At 48.9% G+C, this 27648-nt stretch overlaps 1 protein-coding gene across 1 annotated transcript in view; it reads right to left on the reverse strand.

The window, feature by feature from the left end:
* ITGB5 (integrin subunit beta 5) overlaps nt 1-27648 on the reverse strand; it is a 57882-nt gene that overhangs the window by 784 nt on the left and 29450 nt on the right. Inside the window, exons 9-14 of the mRNA XM_032115399.1 lie at nt 25005-25139; nt 22328-22757; nt 6021-6243; nt 5211-5314; nt 1629-1745; nt 332-498 (exon numbers count right to left, since the gene is read on the reverse strand). Of these exons, the coding sequence (XP_031971290.1) occupies nt 332-498; nt 1629-1745; nt 5211-5314; nt 6021-6243; nt 22328-22757; nt 25005-25139 (1176 nt within the window). The remainder of the gene's footprint in view (nt 1-331; nt 499-1628; nt 1746-5210; nt 5315-6020; nt 6244-22327; nt 22758-25004; nt 25140-27648) is intronic.

Consider the following 27648-nt stretch of genomic DNA (forward strand, 5'->3'; position numbering starts at 1 on the left):
CTGCCCTCAAACGCTGAGGACCCCCACTCAAAGTCTCCCAGAAGGATTCCCTCACAGACCTGACCAATTTGGCTGCCACCACAGTCTCCTCTACCTTCTTCAGCCTCCAGCTCTGCTGGGAAATAGATGATGGAGCCAAAGGCTGGGTATAGTTTTGCAGAGCATTTATAACTTGCCAAGGAGAAAGCAGTGCGACATGCTGGACCCTGAAGGCACCACAGGGTATGGACACCTGCATCCCTCGTGCCTGCCACCCTTCTCCCTCACTGCAGAGCTGTTGGCATCCCAACAGCCCCCCCATACACCAGCAGCACCCCTGCCCCAGGCTCACCATTTCATATCTGGCCCGGGAACGTTCGCTCTGGAATCGGTCGAACTCCCGCCTGTCGTGGATGGTGACGAGCAGCTTCCAGAGAGCCAGCAGGATGATCCCAATCAGCACCACGCTGCCAATCACTGCCAGCACGATCGTCACGGCGCTGGGGGCTGAGCTGCAGGCTGGCAATGAGGGAGAAAAGGTAATTAGCTGTGGTGTGAGTGTATCCCAGATCGGGATACAGGGATGTAAAGAACTGGACTGCAGCCACTGAGCAATTAACCCCAGGGCAGGGCTAGCAGCAGTGGCTAAATTTAAAAAAGCAACAGTCCCCTCTGAAATCACACTGATTTTTTTTTTTTTATTAATTAAATACATTCCTGGCTAGAGGCAGGTCAAAGGGACACTTCTCATGGATGTCACCAGAGCTGGGATGTCACGTAGTGCTTCAGGAGAAGAGTAGGGCTGCAGTGCCACTGTCCAACAGTGACGCAGGGTTTTAATGCCAGGTGACCCACGTGGGACACAGAGCGTTAAGGTGCCTCTGGCAAAAGCCAGCTCAGCTTCTCCCACACGGAGACAGGTGATCACTAAGGGCTTTAAATAAGGACATTAACTGTTAGCTAGTCAACTGGTCTTTCAGTTAAGTGCAAGCTGCAGCACAAATGAAATAAAACATTATTTCCCATATTGCCCCATGACTCAGAGGACCAGAGCAGATCACAAGAAGCTACTGCTGGATGCTTGCCAGCTTGTCCTGCAACACCACGAGAGGTTTTCTTTGAGCAAGTGCACTGCATGTGATTAAAATAATACTGGGAAGCACAGCTGTCTGCACAGCCTGGGGAGGGGAGCAGAGACACCCAGCCCTTACATTGTCTGGGTCAGAGCTCTTTGGCAACGTGGAAATCCTTAGGTGGTGAAGGTCTTTCCCAACATCCTGACTTAACCAGCAGCCGCAGCAGGTGTCCCCTTCCGATATTTTTGCTTCCAGGGGCTGTATCTCCAAATCAAGCATGCTTTTTACTACTTAAATAGGCTCCATTTAATTCAGCCCCCTAAAGCTCTTCAGCCACTTGCTGGCAATGCTGATGGCTCAGGTGCAAGTTTTAATCTCACAGTTCTTTTTTAGTAAGTTGGGAGCATTTGGAGCTGGGTTTCATCACTGTAAACCACTTCAGTTTAAATCACCCTGGATTATCTGCTCACACATGCAACCAGCCTTTCTGCAACCCACCAGGCTCCCCAGCAGCCCATCACCTCTCCTGAGGCAGCCAGTGCTATCAAAAAAGAAATCCAAGGGAGGGCCAACCTGGCTCTTTGAGGACGGTGAGGTTGGATTTCCCACTTGGAAGCTCCAAGTAAGTGAACTTCATGACGCAGTTGTTCACCGGGTAGGCGCAGAGGATCGCGTTCGGGTCATCTGTTTCTGGAACCAGATGTAAGAGTCACAGGATTTTGTATAAGTTTTTATACATTAAAAAAAAAAAAAATCCCAAACATTGCAGAACTTTTGTATCCTAATTTTTCAAAGAAATGCTTCCAACACCCTCTATTTTTTAACATAATTCCCCCCAATAACTTGCAATGGTGTAGGTTCCCTGATTTTGAACTAGTCACCCCATCTAACAGGCTATGTCTAAAGCTGCAATACAGCACTTGGTTGATTTAGTTGGCAGGTTTCATACTAGGAATTAGCACAGCTCTCCCCTGCAAGATAAGCAGAGCTTTCCAGGGATGCCTGGGAGCAGAGGAATGGGGAGTAAGTCTGGAAAGCAGCACAGTTTGATCTCAACTCATACAAATTGTAGCTGAGCAGTGTCCAAATTTACTGCTTGAGAAAATGTGGCACTTGGCAAACATCCCATAGCAAACAGACTCAACCTCACACACACACACATTCTTCCTTCATGTAAGTCTGCTTTGGCAATAAATGTTGTTTTCTTCTTAATCTGCTAAATTTCTTGAAGAGTGGAAGGTGAAGGGAAAGCAAGGGGCACCGACTCAGACGGGGCCAGCAGCAGCCCATGGCCAGCTCGTGCTCCAGCTGTACTGAATAGTTCCAGCTCCGGAAACGGCTGAGAAGTTTGTTTTTAAAGAGTGAGATAGAAAAGGAAAATGGGAAAAGGAGGAGGGAGGGAGGGAGAAGGGAGGAATTGGTTGCAAGGATGATGTGTAGATGTGGGAGTTGCAAAAAATGAGAAGACTTTATTCCCAGGGCCATGTGGGCGCTGTGTGTTTGTGTCTGACACACCACAGCACCAGACAGGACCTGGTCACTGTGAGGTGCTGCCTGAGGAAGGCTGCTTCATAGAAGCAACTTAAGATTGAGCAAAGCCATCACCTGAGGTTTGCAGATCTAGCTTAAGGGGTGATTTCAGCAGAGCCACTGCCCGGCACAGCCACAGCTCGTCGGATGCCCCTGTTGCAGGGACAGTGACTGGAGGCAGATGGGGAAGCATCTCTGGCTGTGACAGTAGCACAGCTCTGCAGTCCTGCAAGGGCTGAGAGTTTCATGGGAGAGGAATTTGGGGACCCAGTGCTATTGGCTGGCAAAGACATGCATGACCTTGTCTTAGGCACCTGGAAAGAGATTTCCACAGCTCTCGTATCCGTGCCTGTCTGTCATGCTGAAAAATGATCGCATTAAAGAGCAAGGCTACACCAGCCCCTTAGCTCTCTCCTGTCTGTTTATTTTTCCTTTCAATGCCTTTGACCTGCATCCAGTTAAAAGATTAATACCCTCCATTTCAACAGCTGAGCTCAGATGCAGCTGCCCCTCTCGTGAGTCCTGACGTGTTCCTGGTGTGGAGAAATCTCAGCTGTTCCTACCTCGGGACAGGAAAACCTGCTCTACGCACACAGTGGTAGCAAAGCATGGGCTGGAAATGTGCTGATTGTTACAAAGCAAAGTACTAACTAGATTAGTATAGATAACACTTCCATGTTTCTTGACTAATGCTCTTTCGAGTTGAGCAGCAAATCTTAGTTCCCGTAGGTCTAGCTGCTTTCACCCCCATCCTTGCACCATTATTTCGGTAAAAGACACAGTGATGAAAGTCTGAATAGTTATGGTTTCTGTGATCTTCATGGTTTCAGAGATCACATGTCTACAGAGAGAGGTGTGAGTGCCCCACTGAACTTTCAGGTCCACTGATGTGTGCTGTTGCCAGGTGCAGCTCGGAGTGGGACCTGTCGTGCTCCCCCTGGAACTGTCAGGAATGCAAATGTAATACTGCAGAACCCAAGGAGATCCTGCAGAGTCCAAAGCAAGTCATACAAGCCTCCCATGAGGCAGCATTCTGGCTTGTGGGTCCAATGACAGATGCCTTGCTCTACAAAGCTTTGAAGCACTGGCTGCTTCATATCCAGAGTCAAAAGGCAGTTGGGATGTTCAAGACTGTGTTCATTGCAATTCAGTATTTAAGAAGGTCCCATCCTCCTCTGCCAGGACAATACAGACTTATGAATTCTGTGACAAGTATCAGCATTCTGCCTTTCAGCAGGGACTGTAATATGAGCTAAATTATACAAAAGCACTTGAAAACAAGGATTTGGCCAAGTCCACCTGTGAAGAAGTCCACAGTCCACAAGAACTTTCTTTAGGAATATTTTGCTTTACCTCTTTCTCCAGCAGCCCAGATCTCCAAGTCACAGAGTGCCTTGAGCTCAGCACTATGTGCAATCTGACTGCAATAGTTCAACAGAAGCATAAGCACAATTCCCAAAAATGTTTTAAAGCAGAAATCTGGCTGGTTTTTTCTCTAAAAGCCATGCAAGGGGCTGACAAACCACAGCCCAGCCTCATCTTCCAGGGAGCTGACAGAACAAAATCTGGCTTTGGCATAGTGCATTAACGAGGCAGGAGGGATGAGTTTTGATTCCCAGCATTTGCTGGCCAGCCAGGCATTAGAAAGGAACTTTGCGCGATTTGAACTTCCAAACCTCTCGGTGTGGGCTGGTGCAGGTGCACTCCCTGCTGAACTGCAGGGTGAATGGAGAGAACAAGAGCAAGTGTCCCAAAGGGAAAGGTAGGAAACTCCACTGGTCATAATTTAAAAGCTGGACACTGGATATGGGAGGAGTCAATGGGAAAAACATCACCTGCAGGCAGCTTAGGAGGAAGGGAGTGAAAGGCTGAGCAAGGTGTGACACTCCCACCTCTATAAACTACGAGAAGAGAAGGAAATGCTAGATGCAGACAGTAATTTATCTCTGTTTGATCTCCATCCCTCCCTCCACGGGGTATTGCTAAGGCCAAGCTCAGGATAGTGATTAAATCTGCCACAAGTCTGGATCCCTTCTACTCCCCTAAATAGCAACCAGGGACTCCCAGGACATATCATGAAAAGAGCAGGGAGAAAGTCATCTGCTGAGAGATGCACATGTGGGGTGACCTCTAGAAGAGAACACAAAGGGCAGGAGATTGCCAGGGGGACTTGTAGCAGTCAGTTCCACCAAAGCAGAACTCATTGTTTTCAAAACAGCTTTGCTTTCTCTTACAAGCTCACTTCTTCCAAGATGAAACCTCAGATGATTAGAAAATGCCTTTTTTTGGGTGGTACTTTGTCCTTTTGCACTCTCTCACGATTCATCTCATCTGTCTCATGTGACCTCATCCCACTCTCTTTGTTCCCTGCACTGGCAGCAGTGGTTAGATGTGGTAAGATGTTACTTAAAATCAAAAGATTTTTACTTCAGTATGGATGATAGCCCGGAGAGAGCGTCACACATACCATACATACACATATACCCACTACCTACCTACATACATTTCTAAATACCAGGTGTTCCCTGAAGCTTTCTTTACAGGTATGTCTTAGTCTGGTTAAGAAGAGTTCAATGCCACAGTCACTGGCTCCCACCACCTGCAGTCCTGCTGCTGCCAACTTACCAAGAACATCCACAGTGGTGATGATCTCATCCTTGCAGTGCTTTTGGCAGGTTTGGTTATCAGCCAGTCTTCCTGAGTTAAACAGCTTGCATTCAATACAATCCCTGCAGGAACACACACAGAGAGGAAGATTAAGCACACATCAGAAACTGCATGAACATAGGGGTTCAGCCCTTGGAAAGGGACTCCCTGGGTGCTGGTCTGGGGGCTGCACATCTGCACCACACAGAAAGAGCAGCTTCAGGCCAAGCATCTCCATCACAAGGATGGATTTATTCTAGGATTTAATGAAGGTGCAAGCAGCTGGTAGGTTTGGGGTGTATTTGCCCCTTGGATCTTAGGAGCTGCACATCAGCTACTGCAAAATCCATCCTGCCTGAGATCAAGGCAGGCAGTCCTGCTGCTCTGTGCTAGTCTGAGGCTGATGCCTGGGGCACCTCCATCGCTCTGAGGCAGAGACAGTGATTCCAGTCCTCCCCTCCTCTGCAGCTCAAAGCTCTCTCCACCCAGACATCTGCAGCTCAGAGTGCAGCAAAACTGGGGTCACCAGCCCTTCCTGCAGAGTGAGACAGCACTGGAAATGAACAGGGACATGAATCTCCATGAGCACTTGGGCAGCAACACTTATTGCTGCTCTACCTGGGGTACCGTCAGGTTGCTTAGCATGGGCTCCTAGCAGCAGTAGGCTTGCCTGGGGCTGACCACACATTTAACAAAGCAAGAGTAATTCCTTAGCTGAAAAGTCTCCCAGGAACCAAAGAGCTGCTGTTCCCACCAGCAAGAAACCCCTCCTGAACTGCCTGTGAGTACCTTTTAGTGCTACAGACACCTGGGCAGGTGGGACACTTCTCACAGGTCTCTCCGAAAGCCCCTGGCTCGGTGCACTGACACTTCCCGCAGACACAGGCACCCCGGCCGCTGCACATCTGCCCATCACTGGAAACACAGCTGTCCATCTCGGTGGAGCAGTTGCAGTTGTCCCCGATGTACCCGGCGTGGCACTTGCACTCCCCGCAGTGACACTCCCCATGACCTGAAAGCGAGAGCAGGGGAGAGGTGTCAGCAGAATTTGGGGCCACCGATGGGTGCTGTGGATGGGAGGGACCAGCAGCCCAGCAGGAAGAGCTGCCAGAGAGACCTCACTTGGCAGAGCAACAAACAGATGCTGATGGGAAACACCTAAATATCAAATTAATATCTACATTTAGCAGCAAAAAATACCTACTCACTGATCTTCCAGCTTCCCTCTATAGTTGCTCAAGATAAGTGGGCACCTCCCCTTTCCTAGTTTTGTATGAAATAATCTCTTCTTTCTCTGTCTACATCAAGAGATATTAAGAAGGGAATGAAGTAGTGCTTCCTTGCTGGTTTTGAGCCCAGAGTTTAGCAGCAAAAAGCCTAGCAGGTCACCCACTTCATAAAGTATTTCCTTCCCTTTCTTCTTAACAGTTTTACTTAAGAAGTTCTCTTAAAACTTCTTAAAAAGTATGTCAACAAGCACCATTTCCTGTGTCCAAACAGGACCTCTGTGTCCCAGCCAAAGCCATGAAGGTTGCTGGGACCAGCTGAGCACTCCCAGGGAGTAGCTCAGGGCAGCTCACAGCAGAGATGGATAAAGAAACCAATCCAGTAAGGGCTCTCCCTCCACTGAAGCATCCCCTTGGAGCTACAGGGTTTAGTGAAGGGCTGAGAAAGTCAACAGGCTCCAAGGCTGTCAGTGACAGTAAGTGGAGTGGCTGTCCACTGAGCAGCTGGTTTCAGAGAGGCATCTATCTGCTGGAGACTGCTCGAATTCTTCCTTGGTCAGTCCCTAGGAGAAGGGATGCCTTTGCAGGCATAGTTTATAGAGCTGAAGGGTTTGTATACAAGGCTCATCAGCAACCTAATTACAGCTCAGCTTTTCCACTGGAAAGAGCCTCGAGCGTCCCAGACATGATAAATTATATACGCACTCCTTTCATCGACACAAACCCGCTGATCTCCCTGCCTCTCCCACCGTGCCAAGATAACCAGAGGCTGTGGACTGCCAAGCTATATCCCTTGCCAAAAGTCATGGGAGCACCTTCTCTTTTACTAGGCATCTCGTATGTCCCAGCACATCACAAGCTGTCCTTCTACAGCCTCTTCTGCACGCCCATCGTTTGCTTTGGATCCAGCCTGCATATTCAAACATTACCGGACAAAGGAGATTATGTTTACAAGATCTCTAGAGGTTATCTCCTTCTGTGCCTACATCTGATGGAGATCAAAATCCCTTGCTCTGCTCACCTTCAAAATGACAGCCTTGCCCTTTCCCCAGACAGAAAGCTCTGGGTTTGAGCCCATGGACTCAGCTACATCCACAACTGCTGCTGTTTGGGGGGCTCCCAGGACCACCACTTCCCAAGCAAAATAAATGGGGTGTCTGGCTTTTATTCACAATTAATTCAGGTGATTGGGCTCTCACACACAGCAGGTTTGGTGCCTCCATGGCAATGCATGTGTCCACATTAGCTATGAACTATGGTTTTCCTAAATGGCACTATTTCAAGGAATCCAAAGCAGCTAGCAATTAGTAAATGTTCTCAGGCTTGAATTTGAACTGTGAGGGCCAAAAGAAGCAAGCTGATGGCATTCATATCACCCCTCAGTTCTCCTAAGACACCACAGAATGCAGCACAAGATGTGACTCCAGAGGAAATCTGTTTCTGGACCATAAAGTGGTTCCATTTTTAAAGGCATCAGAACTAGGTCGTAGGATGGTAGAAAGACTGCACATCCCTTCCAGCCCCTGGCAGGCTGGACATGGAGCCTGGAATTACTGTCCTGGGGAAGGGAAATGGCCATTTTCAAATAATGCATCCTATTAAACCACTGTGATTGGAAACTTAAGAAACAGTATCTTAAAGGATGTGGTTTTGTTTATTGAAGGGGATGAAGAAAAAGCCGTTCTGTATGAGGCTGACTAAGTGTGGGGTGTGAGCTTAAAATGTCGAAACATGTTATCATGTGTTTCCTGCCTCGGCCACACTGGCTCAGTGTGCAAGAAGTCACTGGCTGAAGCTCATCATGGCCAATGTGCCAAGAGCAGGAATTTCCATCTTGACCTTTAACGGCAAAGATGTCACAATCTTCACTGCTTCCATCAGCCTGAAAGAGTGGCCACTCCTGCAAGCACCATGAGCTACCCTTCTGGTGCCCTCCATCTCCCACACAGCCTGAAGACTGGAGAAACTCAGTGAATGGGAAACATTTGGTTTCCATATGGGCACAAGAGACGTCCCACTTCTCAGTGTCCACCTGGAGCACTGGAGATGGGAATCCACTCCATCCTCTTGCTTGGGAGACAAACTGAGAGGAGCCCCAAGACAACGTGGTAATGAGGCTTTTGGTAACAGTGACCCAGAGCTGTGGTTTGCAGAGTGTTACCCAGCACTCACATTTTACAGAAAACTGTGCTGCCTGTTCCCAGTGCCAGCTCTCCCACGGCCACACACAGTGCTGATGTGGCTAAGCAGTCTCTGTGCCATCATGCCTGCAGGACGCCTTCCACCACTGCACCCAGGATGAGCCTAGTTTCACTTCCCAGTTTCATTTCCAGGGCAATGTGTCCTCAAGGAGGGTGTGTTTCAAGACACCTCTGCAGCAGCAGCAGTCTCGTGGTGAAGGATATCACCCTGGACTTTATCCCCCTTGGACCCTTTGAGTTTGCACATCCTCTGTTAAAGCTGGTTTGTGAAGCCAAAATACATTAATTATGTTCTCCAAACATAACAAGAGATGTTTTCTTCTGTTCCCATCCTTGAAATGAGACAAGCTTAGAAGTTTAAAAGATCAAGATCTAACTAGGAAATGAAATCCTCCCTCTGAATTTGATAACATACTTTCCAGCCAGCTCTTGACCTTAGGAGGGGCTAACACAAAACACATGTCAGGGAGGCTGCAGGAACCCGCTGGGAGGGTGTACAGCGGAAAGCAATGCTTTTGTGGGGGGAGAGCAGTCCCCAGACTGAGCTTGACTAGTCTGGGATCCATCAGGGCAGGATGCTCTGCTGCTTGGAGACACCTTCTTCCCAAGGAGGCCACCACAGTGGGCGGAGACTCACAGCCCAGCTGGTACTTCCATGTCCCTCCCCATCCCAAAACACATCCCCATCCCACTGCTGTGCCCCAGCTGTGCTGCACATCTCACTGTCACTCAGACAGCTTTTGGCAAGACATCCAACCATCCTCATTTCACCCCAGCTGCCTCTGCCTCTCCCCGCCAGCTGCCCCCCAGGATGGCAGCCACAGGCCAAATCCTCCCTGCCCTCAGCCTGGCACCGCACAAACCGAGCTTGGCAGCCCTGTACCAGCGCTCTTCTCCTTGTTCCCAAGCAGGGTCATTCCCAAATCGGGATAGCAGCTTCTGGCAGAAGCTTCCAGCCTCTGACCCTGATTTCACCCGAGTCTTCCTGACAGCAGGCTGTGACCCTGCTCGGCAGGACAGCCCCTCCACAGTAACTGTGTGCCTTTTAGGAACTGCACCAAGAGGTCTGAAACTCAGTGCACTAAAAGTTCTGTCACTAGGGCTTTTCATAGAAGGTGGTTTTCCTAAAGACTCCTACTTCTGGGCACCACAGAGTTATGCAAAAAATACCAGCTTTCTTTTGAAAGAAAAAACATGATCCCAGCTTTTATGGAGAGGTAAAAAAAGTTCGAAAACAAGCCTCCTCCAACACTCCTTCTTTCCCCATCATCTAGAACATTAAACTGATGTGCCTAACATACAAGAAAAACAAATCCTGATTTTTAAGCCAGTTTAGTGGTTTCTGAGCACTCAGGAGGAGAAAGATCATACCGTATTTTGCTCCCATTAAATCAAGCCACTTATTTTTGTGCCTCTGTGCTCACATCCAGACTTTGGGTCAGGACCTCCAAAAGGCTGTGCTTTTGTCATTTTTAGTTATTTGAACAATTAGTCTGAAACAGAAAAAGCCCATAGGAAAAACAACTAAGAGAAATAAGTTATGGCAAGCAATTTCCAGATTCTCCAGTGCCATCCCTTTAACAAGCCCTGGCTGCTGTGCCCATCACCCAGAGAGCCCCAGCGCAGAAGCCACACTTTGTTTGTACTCCCAAGGGGTGGAAGCAGCAAAAACATCTGCTTATGAGAGAAGTCAAACCCTACTGACAGAGGGCACTGCTTGAGCATCAATTTTGTACCAGACCAGCCAATCTCTCAGAAAAAGTGCTCAACCTCTGGGGTAGAGGCTCTGTGAACAGCACATTTTGAGTGGGAGGAAGAAGGGCAGCAGAAAAGGCTTTGAACACTTGGAAAACATAGGGCTTTTCATTTGGGAAAGGGCTCAGGTAGACACAGACAAATAAATCATCAACTTCTCTACTGACTTCTTTCCATGGCTCAAAGCAGCCAGCACTGCACATCAAGAGGCCAGGCAAGGCCAGGCCAGGCCAGGCAGCCTGCCCATGGCACAGCTCAGGCCCATGGCCAGCACCCAGATGGTCAGCACCCGCAGGGACTCGGGGAGAGCTCGGGAAATTTTAAACAGCAGGGATGGGTTTAGGATCCAGCCCCTGGGTCATGTCAGTCTGGCAGGGAGAAGAAGGGTGGCAGGTTGGCAGCAGCAGCCCCAACCCCTGGAGCCCCCTGACAACAACCTCCTTGTGCTAAGGAGGCTACTACATAAACACAGACAGACAAATGTCAAGGGTCCAAGGTTTCTGTGAAACCTGGAATTCATCCGGCTGCCTCCACTCACACCAGGAGAGAGCTTCCCACACTCATTTATCCACAACGCAATACTGAAACAGCAAAACAAACACTAAGAGGTTAGTAAGAAGTAAATAGTGCTTTTCTGAATGTTGTTTACGCCACACACCATGGATCTGTGCATCTTCCCATTGCAGTGGATATTTATATCCTGAAGCACATGAGTTTAGCCAAGATTTAAGTCCCAGCACTGGCTGAGCTCATCAATCATCAAAAATAGCACTGGAGATGCAGACTAATGAAACCAAAGGTGAAGGAATAAATGCAGGCTCAAGCTGCTAATTCAGCCATGGATACCACAAGCCCCATCACCAGCTGGACACTACTGTCAGCATCCCCCACAGTGCAGCGCTGCCATTACAAAAACCCCCCTCTTCAAGAAGCACCCAATCTTCTCACTCACTTGGGAATTTTTGGGTTCAGTGAGAACTGGGAAAGGAAGACATGGTTTTGGAAACTGCTGTCTCATGAAGGCAGCCGAAAGCTATCCGGGGCAGGCGGATTTCCTGTGGTAGCCCTGGCCAGCCTTTCCTCATTTTCCTTCTCTCTGCTAAAGAAGTGGAGCTGAAATGCAACCACGAGATACAGCTGATGATCCATCAGAAAGCCAAAATAGGCAGTGAGAAGTCATTTCCTGAAAGAGATCTAAAGCTGCCTTTCTTAAAATAAAGCCTTCCTTCTTTTTCCTTTTTTTTTTTTTCCAAGTAAGCTCAGCACTCCACAAATCCTTGACTTCTACTTACATTAGCTCCTCAGCCAAGCCTGCCACATGTGGCCTTTTGGATGGAGACCCAGAGCTGGGAATTGGAGCTTTCAGGTCCCGCTGCCAACTCTGTTACTGATGCAGGGAGAGCTATGGGGCAAGGGCTGGTGCCAGATCCTCCCAGAGGTACAGAGCTTCATCCTGACTGGGGACTGCTGGGATGGATGTGCTGGTTTCCTTTGAGTCATGGGCCCAAATACCATCCCACCACTCTGGGCATGTGCTCATCCTTGGCTTTGTGCCCCCCATAGCACCTGACATGGAAGGCAACAATTTATATTATTCCTTAAGCCAGATCAGAAGGGGGGTGTGTGTGTGAATCCTCTGGGGGTTTTGCCCCTACTGTGTCTCCCTCCAAATCTCTAACTCCAAAAGGGCCACTTTTCCTATCAACCTCCATCTCTTCACGTGCAGGTGTTCGTTGGATCTCCCACAGGACACAGCACCACCTCTCTCACAGCAGTGCTCCTCTCTCCAGCCAGCTCTCCAGCCCCTCACAGACTTGCTCACAGATGAAACCCCCTTGAATGCAGACCTCTCCATTTGTTTCCTTTCTCCCAAAAAAACCTGACAAATAAAGCTGCTTGAAAAAAAAGAATCATTCTCCACTTGGCTCTCCCAATCCTGCCCAGATACCACCAACACCCATGGGTGCAGAGCCAGGAGCTTCTCCCCCACTTACACACTTCTTGGCCCGTCTCTGCCCAGATCTGTTTATACAACTCTGCACTTCAGCTTTAGTCACTCTGAAGGCTCTGGAAGATTTGGAAATGACATATGGCAACCACGCAGCTGCTGAACGGCAGAGAAAGGCCTTGAGAAAAGCTAAAGGGCTGCAACCCTTCCACCAACATATGGTGCCTCCAGGAAGGACAAGCTTCATTCTCCTGCTCTGACGCCTGAGCAGACTCCTACCAGCTCCTACCATCCCAAAAAACTCCAAATATGTTCTTAAAATAAAACTTGGCTCCAGAAACAAAGCTGCACGATTCCAAATCCCTAAACTCCAGGGACAAATTCTATGGTTCAGATCCATCCTTCAAAAAAAAAAAGCAGTTTAATTTCCATCCTGCTAAAGCCCAAATGGGTTGAATGCCCTTTCTGCTGGACCTTGTTGAGAGGAGTGGGCTCTGGAGTAGAGACATTCTTCCTCTGCAAAATGCAGTGCCGTGGGAGCCTTGCCCAGTTCTGTGTTTGGATGCAAACACATCATTTGGTGCAGGTTTGCCAAAGGTCCATGGTTTTGGAACAGATTTCTCCCTTCACAAAGTACCTGGAAAAAGTCAGAATATCACTCAAAATAAGACCGAAAAAAAGAAAAAAAAAGGAGAAAGAATGAAAAGAATGAACACACAGGCTGTGCTGCACTTCCCTGTCAGGTCAATTGCTTAAGCTCAATTTTTTAAACAAAACTGAGCAAAGTTCACAGGTTGTCAGTGCATGTCAACAAGAAACACAGAGACCCAGAATTCCACTCACCTGATGAACTGAGGCTTTCATCTGCCTTTAAACCCCAAATACAACATTCATTTCCAAATGTGTATTTCTGTCAATGACTATCACCAGACAGACCAAATTCAGACACCAAACTCACCGAGATGCTGGCCAGTAGAGCATTTAAAATAAGTTTGTTCTAAGACAATCTAAGCTTTATTTTCTGAGTTTATCTTGGCAGGGTTTTTTTGAGCCTTCTATGGGGTTCCTGGCCATGGGAGGGGGCAGCTGCACAGGACAGGGGCTTTGGGTACGTGCATGAATCTTCGGATGACACCTCCGGTTGCAACCCACACGCTGTGCCTCTTTAAGAGCAGAGCCCCAAGAACAGAGCTGTGGCTCCCATAAAGACGTCAAAGACATCACTTCTGTATTCTTTAATTCTGCCCAGGCATTTAATGCCTCATTAGCATGCATTAACACTTGCTAAAGGTCCACTCAGGGACAAGGAGAAACCGCAGTGAAAAGAGGCAGGAACAGCAGCGCTCTGTGTGGGTTGGTCCTCAAGGAGCTGCTGCCAGATTTGGGGAGAGCTGCAAGGCTTGGACAGCAATGAGAGCCTGGGCAGGGAGAAAGGAGGGGTAACAAAGGGCAGCTTTGCCTTTTCGTGCCAGGAATACTGGGAGAGCAGTACTCGATACACTGGGGAGAGAATGTCCAACTCAGTTGCTGTTTCAGTGAAAAGCCAACACAATCCCTTGGTGTGAGCAAGGTGGGGCAGGCAGGGTATGCCTACTGCCAGGGAACGCTGAGGAACATGAGGAACATGAGCACAAACACAAATGGAATCATCATTTGTGTTCCTGTGTGAAATCCATGCAAAGATCATCGAGTATCTCGAGTTGGAAGGGACCTGTAAGGACCACGGAGTCCAACTTTGCAATAACCAATAATATTTAACAGGCAACAATGTAATGCTAATGCCCGGTGGTGGAATACCAAATACTGCATTTAATTGCTGTGAAAGAAATCCAGAGGAGCATATCCCTGGCATACAGAGCATTCCAGCTAACAACCATCCACCTGCACTGACCTGCAGCCACCTCTGACCTGAAGCACAGCACAGGGGTCGTTAGCAGTGCAATTAGAGGGGGAACCAGGCATTTTTACATTGCAGCTACAAGCACTGGCCATGTTTTCACAGGTCACAGCCAGCAGACAAGGGATCACCCCATGCTGTTTGTCCCAGCCCAGAGGCCATTTGAACTCTGGGATCTTCAGCTTTTTGAATGGGCACGGAGCAGTATGGGGAGGCGCACACTCTCAGAGGACAGTGGCATATGACTCAGTATTAAATTGAAAAGAGAAGAGAAACCAGGTTAAGGGGGAAAAAGAAATTTGGAGAGGAAGAAGAAGAAGAGAGAGATTGGGGAAGGATGGAAATGATGCCCCAGGAGGAAGTGGTTTCAGGAGCCACCCAAGGACTGGAAATGTGAGTAAACACATGCACTGAGTCAGCCTCATGCTCCTCCAAAAGGCCACTGAGGATCTGTGTGCCAGACTTCATGAAGATGAAATTTGGAATGCAAACACCTCCCACAAGGGTCTCAGCCCCTCTCTGCATTGGAACTATGAGCCACAGCTCCCGGAGATGAGCACACCCAGAACACCATGGGACACCCTGCTGAATTTGGTCCTGGCTGATGCTCAGGAACGCTTTGCCTACAAGGAAAAATCAAACACTTCTACAGAGGAATGCTACTGCCAGCCAGCCACTCACACAACTCAAGGGTGGAACCCCTCTCCAGCCTTTCAAATCATCTGGGAGCTCAGGGCGGGGTGTCCCTGCTCCCCATCACAGAAGGTGCCACCCTGGTGCAGGGTTCGATGCGAGCACAGAGGACCGCAGGCTGCCCGCGGCGCGTAAGCATGTCCCACACACGTCCCTGCAGTTTCTGCTCCTCTTCATGCTGTGTCAAGAGCAGACTTTCTCAATGACACTCCACACTAAAGGCTGAGAGGTTTCAAGTGTTGCTCTCAGAGCTCAATGCTGTCCGGCAAAGCACGGCCAGACCCAAGGCACCACGGAAAGCAGCCTGGGATGACCCCAGGGCTCAGACACCAGCTCTTGTTGCCAGAACGAGGCCTAAAAGCCAACATCCCACATGTCTCAGCAGCAGCAGGCGCCTCCACAGTTCCTTCCTCACCTGTGGAAATGTTTTCTAAATCACTGCTTGAGCAGTCACGTTCTGCTGCTCCAAAACATTGAAACAGCATGGCAGCCCCATGCTCTACAGGAGGGCAAGCAGGAATGCAGGCATGCCAACAGTTCAACAGCTGGCCTCAGAATAGATCCGGTTTATGGATACACATATTTAAAAAAAAAAAAAAAAGGCTTTTTTCCTGGTTTGGGACTTGGACATCGTGCAGTCAAATTACACTGGACACACAGCCAAACAGTATCTGCAGGGAGCTTTTAAGCAGGGCAAGAGTGGCATCAGTCCAAGCTGGATGAAGGTGGATTCAGTTGACTGTTCTTCCCCACCACAGTCCTCAGCCCTGCCTGTGCCAGCTGACCTGGTCCTTACATTCTTTTTAGGCTGACCCACTGGATGGGAATAAATGGAGCTGACCTAAACCTTCCACTTCTTTACACCAATCCATGTGACGAGAGTTAGTAGAACAGTTTAACCCCAGAAAAGGTAGAGGACAGCAGAGGTGCCCTATTTGATTTGTTTCTTATTAAATGTTTGTAGTCTATTCTTACTGGAGCCAAACTGTTTCACAGGTGGAGGGGGGATGTAAGCTGGAGAGGGGATGCCCACCCAGTGGTGACGCCAGGCACAGGTGCTCTGGCCTCAGTTCCTCACTGCTATGGGACACAGCAAGTCACAGGTTTATTTTTCCTTCTTATTCAGGGGGATTATTTTGTTTTACCCATTTATTCTCTGGCACGCAGACATCTCAGGACAGGACCTTTGGCTGAGCAGCTCCTGCAGGTGATAAAAGCAAAGGCCAAATGGGAATGCAGCAAGCAGAAAGGTTTTTAGGAAGCTTGAGGATAAACATGCAGTCTGACTGAGTCTTGACCATGTAAAAGAGAGATGCTACAGCAGTGCCACCTCTTTATTGTTTGCTCTGGCCCATGGCTATTCAGTGGCACTGTAGGCAAGAGACCTCAAGGTGTCTGAAACCAAGTTTGTGGGCTGCCAAGGAGCCATGGGCACCCCATGCCCCACACAGTGTGACAACATACACATACTGCTTTGTCTTCTAGCCCAGACTCAGCTTGTCTCTAGCTCCCTGTCCCCTACCCTGCTCTTTGGTGGGAAAAGGGGCATTCGCAGTGCTACAACGCCCTAGTGATACAGGGTTTTGTGTCAGAGGACTTTACTTGGTTTTGCTCACCCCAAACCACCCTCCCATGCCCTGCACCCCAACAGCACCCGCAGCCACTGACCCCCGAGCCCCCAACCTGCTGCTAATGACTGGGACTACTCACAAAGCAACGGGTACTGTGAGGTTACAGCACAGTGACCCGAGCTGACACTGCATCTTCTGTCACCAAAATAAGCCTCAGATATGCTGGTAGATGTGTGCTCTCCATCCTCCTCCCACGTGGGAAGCAGAGAGGGATTGACCTGCGGGGCAGCTGCCCCAGAGACGGAGCTGCATCTCCCTGCAGCTGCCTGGCTCACAGCTGCACTAGCACTTAGCAACAGCCAAAGGATTATTTTTAACTTCCATATTTATATGGTCCCTTTGTCTCTCCCCTTCAGGTTCTCTTTTACTAGGCAGTGCTCAGAAAAACCAACAGATAACAAGATTTGACGTGACTTAAAAGAAAACATTGCAGATGTGGTTTAGGCTCTGTTCCCTCTCCTCTTTCTGCCACAGGCCACCCTCTTCCCTTCTGGCAGGGGTACATTTGTCACAAGCCACCCCACCCACAGCACAGCCACAGGCAGTGGGCACAAAAGAAGCTCTCCTTCCTCCTCAAACCACACTCAGAGGTTGATAAATCAAATACTATCCATTTCTTTCTTAACAGCAGCTTCTGGTAAAAGTTTAGGCATTAGGAATGAAGAGAATTAAGACCAAAAAAAATGTTGATGTGTGTCTGAAAGAGGTGGATCACCTTTATTCTCACATCTGAGCTTTCAGATGCACACCAGCTATTACCACCTAGGACAGTAGTTTTATTCACCACTGGGCAGGTGAATAGTAACTACAAAAGCATGTGAGGAAGAAAGCTTATTTCCACAAGATGTGTCCATGGGCACAGTGATCTGTACAGTAACAAACCCCATCTAAAACCCCAGGGTGGAGATACCAGCTGGGGAATCAAACCCAAGTGCTACTCTCAAAGCACGGGGCTCTAATGCAGGACGAGAAACTGGGGCACTGGCCCTGAGCCATCATCCCACTGGCTCCCCTCAACCACAGCGCTGTTAAATGTGCTACAGACACAAAAAAAAAAGCAAAAGCACGAGTGAGATTTCTAACATGAGGCTGTGTTAAAAAAAAACCAAACCAACCAAACAAAAAAGCCTTATCTTCCTGGACCTTCATACAGGCTAAAGCCTCCCTGAGCTTCCCCATTTACTGAAACCAAGAGAGGAAGCATTCAGAAGTAAATACTGAGGACTTGTATCAACTCAGCAGTTTTTGAAGTGGTTTCTGCAGGGCAGCTGGAGTTGCATCACACATCAGCTTGGCTATTCTCTGCAAAATAAACCCTCGATTTTCAATGAGCTGTCTCTTCCCACATCCCATCTCAGAAGTGATTCTGGCACTTGCATGTACTTGCAGGTTTGACACCCGATGCTTTATTGCTGACCTGAGTTTTCTGTGTCACTGGAAGCCCTGTGCTGGCAAGGGAGGCCAGACCAGCTCCTGTGCTCCAAGGCATCATTGCCGTGCTGTGCTTTAGCCAGCCATGACCTTTAGTCACCTTAACCAGCTCAGATGCTCACAGCTGCTTACAAGCTAGAGAGACGTTGAAGGGCTTCATTTACAGATGCAAAGCTGTTTATAAATCTGATTTATTGTCTAATTCTAAAAAAAATTAAGATGAGAAACCACAAAAGACCCAATCCCCCAAAGCTGGACCACCATCAGTAGCTGCCGTGTTGCTCAGGCAGTATGGATTTTCGGGATGAGATCTTTTATGTTTTAGGGGGAGGAATGGCTGCAGCATTACGAGTGCTCTTCCATAATTAAGAGATGTGCCTGTGCATAACCAGAACCCTGGGCTGAAGGGCATACAAATGACACCCACACAGGGAACTGGGGAACAGTGGTGGTGGGTAAGGGGAAATTTCTTTAGAGACCCATATGATGCCGTATTACTCTGTGTCTCCCCATCCAAGAAAAAATAGGTCTGGAGCAACTGAAGCTAATGAAGCTTGGCCTCCAACGAGCCAGTCTCTCTTCATTAGAGGCAAATGTGTGATGCCCTTACTGGGGCCTCTCCTCCCTCCTGCCACCTAGTTTTATGGGACCTTCAGGAATGCAATTAGGGCAGAGATGTTTCCTCCTTTGTCAAACTGCTTGGCAGGCAGCCAAGGAGTTCAAAAGCCTGTGGGTTGTGCAGCCAGCTGCCCCTTCCCCAGCCCAGCTGCAGGCAGGAGGGCTTTCAGCCCCTCTCTCACAGCCACCCACATTTCAGAGCAGAGGAGACAGAGTGATGTGCCAAAGATCTCAGGGCAAAAAGGCACCCTCTCCACTCAAAATAAAACTGGGAGTAAAGCATTTGAGGGTTTGGGAAGCAACTGCCTGCTTTGTCAGAGCACGGTGCTGAAGATAACCCAGCTGCATTTCTTTTAGAAGAACAAAATGCTCGTGCAACCCATCCCCTATGGCCCTTCCAGAAGCTGGATTAATGGTTTGAAACAGCTACTCTGGAGCTCTTAACTGGACTTGTGGAGCAGCAGAACAAATGCCACTTATTAGTGACTAAGTGACATTGACTAGGAGTTGGCTGCAACTTGAATCAGCATTTACTCCATGTTATGAATTACTCCCTTTTCCCACCTGCCTCACAGATGCAAGCACATTAAACCTCCCACTAGCAGGAATTAAATTCTTGCTGCTTCTTTAGATTCTCTCTCACCCAAAATCTGCTTCTCCACTTCATGGGGGGGACTATAAAAGGACTGGAGCCATGGGCAGCACTGTCTGCAGACATCTCTCCTCTCAAATGCTGAAAAAATGAGGCTCCAATATTTATAAATGGATCCAGGAATGAAAATGTTTTTTCCTAGCCAAAGGACCAAATGCCAAGAGACAAGAAACCAGTCCATTTCAGAGCATCCCACCATGGCTTTTGCTAGGAATACAGGATGCCTGAGCATAACATGCCACCCATCCCTGTGCCATGGCAGTGACTCAATGGGGACAGCTTTGCTACAGATCATAAAAGGAAGAAATGCCTGAGCTGGTGATGGGCTCATGGGCCTCTGAGCTGAGGCATGCCATAAACCACAGCCACGTAGGTGCAAAGCAGTTTGCCTGAGTGGATTTTTACTTCTCAGCTCAGAAAACTGTGCTTTCCTCCTGGTGCTCCCCAAAACCTCAGCTCAGGCTGGACTGGCTGTTTTCTCCCTAGCTCTGTCTGGGATGGGCACTCCGAGGTCCATGGTATCATCTTGTTCAACAGCTGGGGCAGGTGCAAATGCATTTGCTGGGGGACACCACAGCCTGTGTGCTAAACCTGAGGTGGGGTTCCACTGTTCAAAGTACAGTCAGTCATCAGAAATGCACTGAGAGGCAGTAACTGCCTTCTACTCAACCAGAGGATTCAAAGAGTATGAGTAAAACCCTTGACAGCAGTGATGAGATTCCCTCATGGATCCAAGCCAAGAAACTCCCAAGCAAGGACAGACAATAATCTGCAGCGAAATGACAGCTCCCTACATGCCACTTTTTTGGTTTGTGCATTAGCTAAACTGTTGGTCTCCCCCTACACTGGGATTCAGCCTGTCAGAGTGCTGGGCACAGGGATGCCAGAGCCTTTTAGGGACAGACGTTGCACCCAGGAAAAGACAGAGTGAGGGCAGGGTGTCATTTCATCCCCTAGCAAGAACAAAACCGGCAACCGGCCACTGTAGCAACTGCCCTGGCAATCAACCTGCTCCCAAGGCATCAGCCAAACTCTTCTGGATGCCAAATCTACATGTGCTGGTGGACAGATGGTTAATGCTGAGCTAAACACCTAAGAAGGCCCCACTTGTAGGGGGCAGAGAGCTTGGTCTGCTGGAAGCCCCAGGGATGTTTGTGTGGCAGAGGGCTGTTTGTTAGGGGCAGCTTCGGGCATAGCCCTGCCATGCAAGCTTGTGGTGGGCTGGTAAATCCCAAGCCTCTTGGCCTGACAAAACCACCTCAAAATGTTGTGTCACTGGCACAGTGCTTGCTACAATTCAGATTCAGCACCATAACTGCTGGAATTTAAGAAAAAAAAGTAAAAGCCAACAAACCACCCCACACAGCCGTGCCAGACTCCACCCCATCCCTCGAGCAAAGAGCCTGCTCGGCCTCAGCCTATCCTTTGTTTTCTTTCATAGCTATGGACTATGAAAGAAACTATTATCATGGTCCTAAAAAAGGACTTTTAAATTAATTTTAAAAACTTCAGCAAATCCCAAACCAGCTATGCTGCTCCTCCCAGCACCAGACACCCTCCACAGGGACAGAAGCAAGCAGGTGCTACAGAAAATAGACAACTTGCTTTCCAGTGGAGCAGCAGAGCTCTGGCCCTCCTGCTGAACGGGAAATTTGAGCAGAGGTGTGTCCTTCTCTTGCAGCAACTGCTATACCAGTAACTTACAACCTCTCTTTATAGCATTCTGCCCTGCTTGCTTGTAAATATACTCCTTATGGGTGGGATCATGCTATCAAAGCAATGTGGTCTTCTGGAGAAACCCCAGGCAGTACTGCTCCTAATTACTTCACAGTTGAGTTTAATTTCCCCCCCATCTACTTTCAAACACCTTTTTCCTGCTTGCTCACCCATCTTTCCACTCTTGCATCAGCAGGAAGAGCCCCCCAGACCCCCCAGTCTGGGCAGTCACTGTCAGGGTGGGACTGGCCTTTCCCATTGCTCTGCAGCAGGAAGCTCCAGGCAATTCCAAACCTCAAGTATTGACTGCCTCATCTTCAGCAGTGACAAAGTGACAACAGCCAGAAACTTGCAACCAAAGCTTACTGCCCAGCTCTGAAACATGCGGGCAAGATAAACAGCAGCAGAAAAAAAACACCACTTCCCTGGAGAAAACATAAAAAGTAACTATTTTTTCCAAGCTTACACTTGTTTGGAATTTTTGTCCAAGGTTTTCAGCTACGGAAATATTTCACTTGCTTGAAAGCAGGCAAATTTTAAAGAATAACCCTTTGCCCTGATCCAACTGAGGGAGTTATGTCCGAGGACTAATCCAGGCAATTATGTTCAAGGTAAATTATTTGACCTTGGACTGATGAGGTTTTAAAACCATTTTAGCAAACACAGCTAAATAACTCTTCTACCTTTATTTAAGCAAAGCTGACTGGCTACAACTTTCCCAGTGAATGACTTGCTTTCCCAGTGGGAAGGGCAATCCATACATAAAACAGCTTTAGGAATCTTTAAAACAGCTTTTCTCTAATAAGTAACAGCCTGAAACACAACCCTTCCTTTCACCTGTGACATGCCAGGGGATTACACCAAATACTTCATCTTTAAAAGAAGATTGTTTCTGCCTAGGCAGGGAAGGATGGCACACACAGCAAAAATCCAACCTATGAACACACCAAAAAGCCTGTGCTGGTTTAATCTTTCCTAAGGAAACACATCAATGTACAAGAGATGTGCATAGTTACATCAAAATAGCACCACCAAAGCCAAGACTCTGCTCATCTCCGTGGGACCCAGGCAGCAGACAAGCCTGCAGGGAGAGAGCATTTTCCAATGCTGGAAACCCAGTTCTGACAAGGATAGCGCAATTTTTGCTCTTTACTGCGGATGTCTTTAAATCTCTCCCTCCTTTTTCCCATAAGGAAAAGAAAGGGAGCACAGACTCCTCCAGAAAGAGGGCAGATCCCCTGCACACTCCAGCCCAGCAACCTTGCCCATCTCGGGGCGCTTTCCCCACTGCCACGACGCGGAGGGCACAAGGGAGGCAAGGCTCCTACCTGAGCAGAGGACTCCCTTGTACCTCGCGCAGGAGAAGTCGTCGCACTCGCAGAAGGGCCCGTAGATGTTGCCGAACTCGCTCTCGTAGCAGAGGCACTGGTTGCAGCTGCACTCCCCTCGCCCGCTGCACAGGGGCTTGCCCTCGGCCTCGCGGCACAGCGCGTGGTGCAAGACCCCGCTGGCCCCCTCCTCGCACTCGCAGCGGGCCCCCAGGTAGCCGGGGTCGCACTCGCAGAGCCCGCAGGCGTAGGTCCCGTTGCCGCTGCATTTGCCGCTGGCCGGCGCGGCGTGGCCGGTGCAGCCACACAGGCAGCTGTAGGTCACAGCCACCTCCAGAGTGTCCCGAAAGCCGGCCGGCTTGATGGTGAAGGTGTGGGATGTGTCCTCGGCGGGGCAGCTCCGCGCCTCCACGGCCACCTCGAAGGACACCTGGAGGGCAGGTGGAGATGTAAGGTAACAGGTGTGGCCCCAGAGCAGCTCTCGAGGGTGTTCCCCAGAAGGGAAGAGCAAATGTCCTGGGGAGAGTCCATGGAGCAATTCCACGGAACAGGGCCCAGCTCAGCGCATCAGAGCTTCATTCCCAGGGGTGCAAAAAAGCCCCAAACAATTGCACATCCAGCAAGGGCAGCTGCACCAACATCTGCCAGTCCCATAAGGGGTTGGGCATCCTTAGCATTTAAAAACTCTCTGTTGTCAGCCATTCACAGCAATTTTCCCCATCAGGAAAATATAATATTGGTTTCTGTGAAGTGGGAAGGAACCTGCCTATTCCCATGAAATAAACAGGGCAAAACTCTAGCAAACGGCCCAGTTTTCATGTTATTAAAACCAGAAAACTCTCTCAAAACAAGCACTATCAAAGACCTAACCAGCACAGCAAAGGGCCTGAGGTGCCTAAAAGATCATGGATTTAGGAGGTTTTATGGGACTCCTGATTTGCATGTGGAAATGTGTATCAGCCCCACAGTCGCAAGCTTTTGGCATGCTGCTCACAGGCCATTTTTAATGTACGCTTCTATCAAGCCTGGCTCAGAAGGGTTATACAGATCATTAAATGGTTATACATCACACCCCTGCTTGTTTTATGTTGCTAAAATCCAGTGTCAGGGATTTTCTCCTTGAGAAAACTAAGACCATACTTTGGTTGCTTGCTTGGCCCCTGATTTAATCCTACTCTTTGTTAGGGCTGGCCAGCACTGCCCAGAGCTGCCAGTTAGCAAGGAGGATTAACCTTATTCCAAGGAAATGAGACCCTTTCCTAGGCCTCAGGAAGGAATGCTTTCTCACTGGGGACATGTGGGGGTCACCTCAAGCTCTCACTGCCTTCACTGTCCCACATGTTAAGAGGTGATATGCAGACGAAGGCACAGCAGCCACCCCCAGCGGCAGAGCTGCACCCCCAGGAAACCTCCCTTGACCCCCTCCCATTCCCAAGGCCTGAAGCAATTAGGATAGAAGCTCGAATTACAGAGGAGAAGGAGATCAGAAAGCAAGCTATGGGGATCAGGGTAATCCTGCTCCCTTTCACCCACTGACACCCACAGCCCCAGGACTAAACCCTGCCAGATTAGGGTCCAGTGCCAGCATTATCCTCTTTGTGGAAACTTTCTTAGCAGGAGTCAAATCTCGAGCCACGTGGAAGCAATGGGGCAGAAAGGAGCTGAAAAGAGGGAGTGGAGGGACATGACCCGCAGGACCCTGTGGCACCTCTGCCTGTGCAGGCACCTCAACACTCAGGGTGCCCCTAAAACAGAGCGGTGCCAGTGCTGGCTCCCTGCTGCACTCGCTGCCAGATCCTTTATGGCACAAGCTGCAGCAGCTGGAGCAATCCCCCTGCTCCTGCCGAAGTTGGGAGTCCAAGATCAACCGCCAGATTGACTCTGCTTCCTTGGGGGTTCAGGTTTTGCTGTAGGAACACGGAGCTACAGGGATTGCTTATACCCACCTATCCAAGACCCAATAAATGCAGTTAAAAAAGCACGGCCACCTCCCTTTTTAACACCTCACATGATCCTTATTTGGCGGGGTAAAACTCCAGCTACTGTTGACTCTTTCAAACTATTTTTATATGCCACAGCACTGAGAGTTCTGGTATGTTAGCAGAGTCACTCTTCTCAAATAAGGCAATCAGGCTGCTAATGAACCCACACCCATTGCCTCAGACAGCAAAAGTTGGAATAAAGGGAGGAGGTTCCCTGCTGGCCTGAGCCCTGCAGCCCAGCAACCCATTTATCTGCACCAATACTCAATCTCAACAAGCAAAGCTTAGCTTCTCTGCTTTTTAAAAAGCACAGGATGGATTATGCCATGTTAACATTTATTTCAGTCTGCGCTGCCACCCAATAACCCTAGGAACTGAACACAGGAGAGGAGGGTTGCTGCCCACAGAATTTCACAGGTGAGAGTGTGATGTGAATATCTGGGATTAAAGGAAAAAAGCCCATTTTTGATTTGACTATTGCATCCTGCTGCCTGATCAGGACCTTTAGCTCACTGCTATAGACAAGATGCCTGTATTCCCTTTCCACACAGCTCACCTTGGACTGACCTGCACCACGCGGAACTACTTCTAGCAGAGCCACTCTCTGTAGGTTTCTATAACATCATGAGGAAAGCAGAGGAAAATGAGCAAAACTGTGTTTTATTGCCCAGGAACAGACTGAAAGGCAGACTCACCGTATCTCCAATTTTGAGATCCCCACACTTCCTGAGCCCAGGATAGGACAGCCCGTCCTGGCACGTGGCAGTGAAGGTCAAGCCAATGTCCTCAGGGCTGTCCCAGACTGTGAGCTCCACCTTGGACCGAATACTCTGGAAACACAATGGGAAAGCAAACCATCAAGCTCCCAAAGACAGATGGGTTTCTTCTGCTTTACTCTCTTCTCCCAGTGTTTCCAGAGGGTGGGTAGGAAACACTGCACACACATTGACATTTGAGTTTGACTTAACCAGCCCAGAAGACTTCTGATGATCACAACTAGATTCACAGGGAGCTGCCTACCACCCCTGCAGGTGGCTTATGCCCTCTAGGATGGGTGTGATGGACACAGCAGCCAGTACTGGAAACGTATGGATGCACAAGAAAAAGAAGAGAACATTCTCAAGTGCAAACAGAAAATCTCTGAATTGAAGGTCAGAGCTTTGTGTGCACATTTGCACCTCCTCCTCTCCATAAACCTGAGCAAAGTGCACAGCCTGATTCTCCACTGGCAGCTGTCCTACAATGTCTGTTGTGCAGCACAGAGAAGATGTGAAACTGCACTAACTCTGTCCTGCTTTCTTCATTTTACCCAACTGGTCAGAAAAATGTATTCTGCCTCCTAGAAGAAAAAGCTGAACAAAAAGCACCCTTTCATAAGTGTCAGCTGGAAACAGCACCACAGGAAAAAATAAATGAGAAATCTCTTTCTTTGAAAACACTTTTCAAAGTGAAGAGCATTTTCCATCTGTGAGGTTTTGGTGTGCTTCAACCCCCTTTCTTCTGCTTCTCATCTCTCTGCCCTGCTGCATAGACAGACTTTTAAAGTCACAACAAAATGAAGTTTATAAATATTAATTCAGAATGACATTGTTTTGTTTAATTCTTCCAATGGCTGGAACTGATTTTTATACCAGTGGTGTCCAAAAACGACAGTTTTTCAAAATGGAGCTTTTTGTACAAATATGCTTATTATCCAAAGCCAACTTCCAGCTCCATCCCTCTTCCCCTTGTCCCCAGCCCTCACCAAAGAGGCCAGATTAAGGAAAAGTCCTAAATCAGACCTCTTGCCGGTACATGTGATGACAAAAGCAGGGTTCACGTGCCAGCAAATGGCCAACACTTTTAGAAATGGACAGGAAATAAACGAGTTTTGGCTGGGTGAATCGAAACAGTCCTTGAGGAAAGAAAGGAACAATTTCCCATCTCTCTACTGTAACAGAGAAGCCGTTCATGGGGTAGCAACTGGGACCATATGGAGCATCCATCGCCTGTGAGCTGAACACTGGGTGTGCCCATAAGTCTATGGATACTGCTCTGCCCCAAATCATCCTGTAGAAATTAGCTGCCACACTGATAAGCTCTCCTGTCTTCTTTCCCAGAGTATCCCGTCTGGGGCATGGCAGAAAACAGGACACCAGGCCAGGCCTCAGTATGACCTTGGACAGGCTCATCCTGTGTTCCTGCACAGACGCCAAATCCTCTTATTAGCCCTCTATAGTCATGCTGTTACCCTAAATGCAGTGCCATTATTGTCAGCCCCTTTGCACTGCTATACACCAGTGTCTTCTGACAGCACCACAGCCACCACGGAAGGCAACTGCTGCTGGCAACAAGAAACACTCCCAAGACCTGCCTGGATTTGGTTTAGGAATGTGCTTCTTAAACCAACATCCCATTTGCTCTCTTCAGTCCAAACCCAGCCCAGTGTCTGGGCATGGCCTCCTATGAGCTTTTCCATCTCCCAGGTATGTTGAGATTTGGGGGAAGGGCAGGGAGAAAGCAGTCCCTAATCTCTTTTGCTTCACACCTGGTGGGATGAGGGCAAGGGGACAGCATGCTGGGCAGAAGAAAAGGGAGATGGAAGATGAAGAGATGAGGAAAAGCAATCTTGAGCAAGTCTGGTGTGTGCATTGGTAGAGGGAAGCAGATGAGAGAGGACCAGAGCTGGACAAAACACTGAAGGGGAAAGACTGAGCCCATGCCCACAACACCAGCCACTGCCACCCTGCAGGAGAGGACAGTCCCTGTTGCAGATGAAGGATTTCTCCATGCTCAGACTTTCCTTTACACAGGGAATAAAAAAAGGTTCACTCCCACTTGGGAAACAGAATTTTAGCTGTCTCCCTCAGTGAGAATTTCCTCCGTCACTTCAGGAAAAAAACAAAGCTACCAAGAGGAGACGGGCTGGGCGGGTGCCAGGTTTCCGGTGGCCCCAGGCTGACCGTGGCACAGGCGGGAGCTGTCAGCTCCTGGCAGCACTCCCAGGGGTCCCAGCCCATACCCACCACCCAGGCAAGAAACTAACCCCAGTCTCAGCAGTCGGTCATCCCACAGAGCTCATTCCATGGGGCACCTTGGTCTAAGCACCCAAGTGGTTTCCAGCCAGCTGTGCTGGAAAGCTCACAAGCAAAGAGAAGGAGGGAGCAGTGGGGCAGCCACAGGATTCCCAGTGGTTTTCATCAGCTTGTATTGATCTGCAAAGGCTTGAGGGGTAGTAAAATGGAGGCAGGGATGCATCTTACAGCTGCAAAAACAAGGGAAAGGAGGTTTCCATGTGATGGCACATGCAAACTCAACGTGGAATAAACATTCACTTCTTTCTCCCCAGCCAAGCATCTC

Source organism: Corvus moneduloides, chromosome 7 (assembly GCF_009650955.1).
Source record: "Corvus moneduloides isolate bCorMon1 chromosome 7, bCorMon1.pri, whole genome shotgun sequence".
Lineage (NCBI taxonomy): Eukaryota > Metazoa > Chordata > Aves > Passeriformes > Corvidae > Corvus > Corvus moneduloides.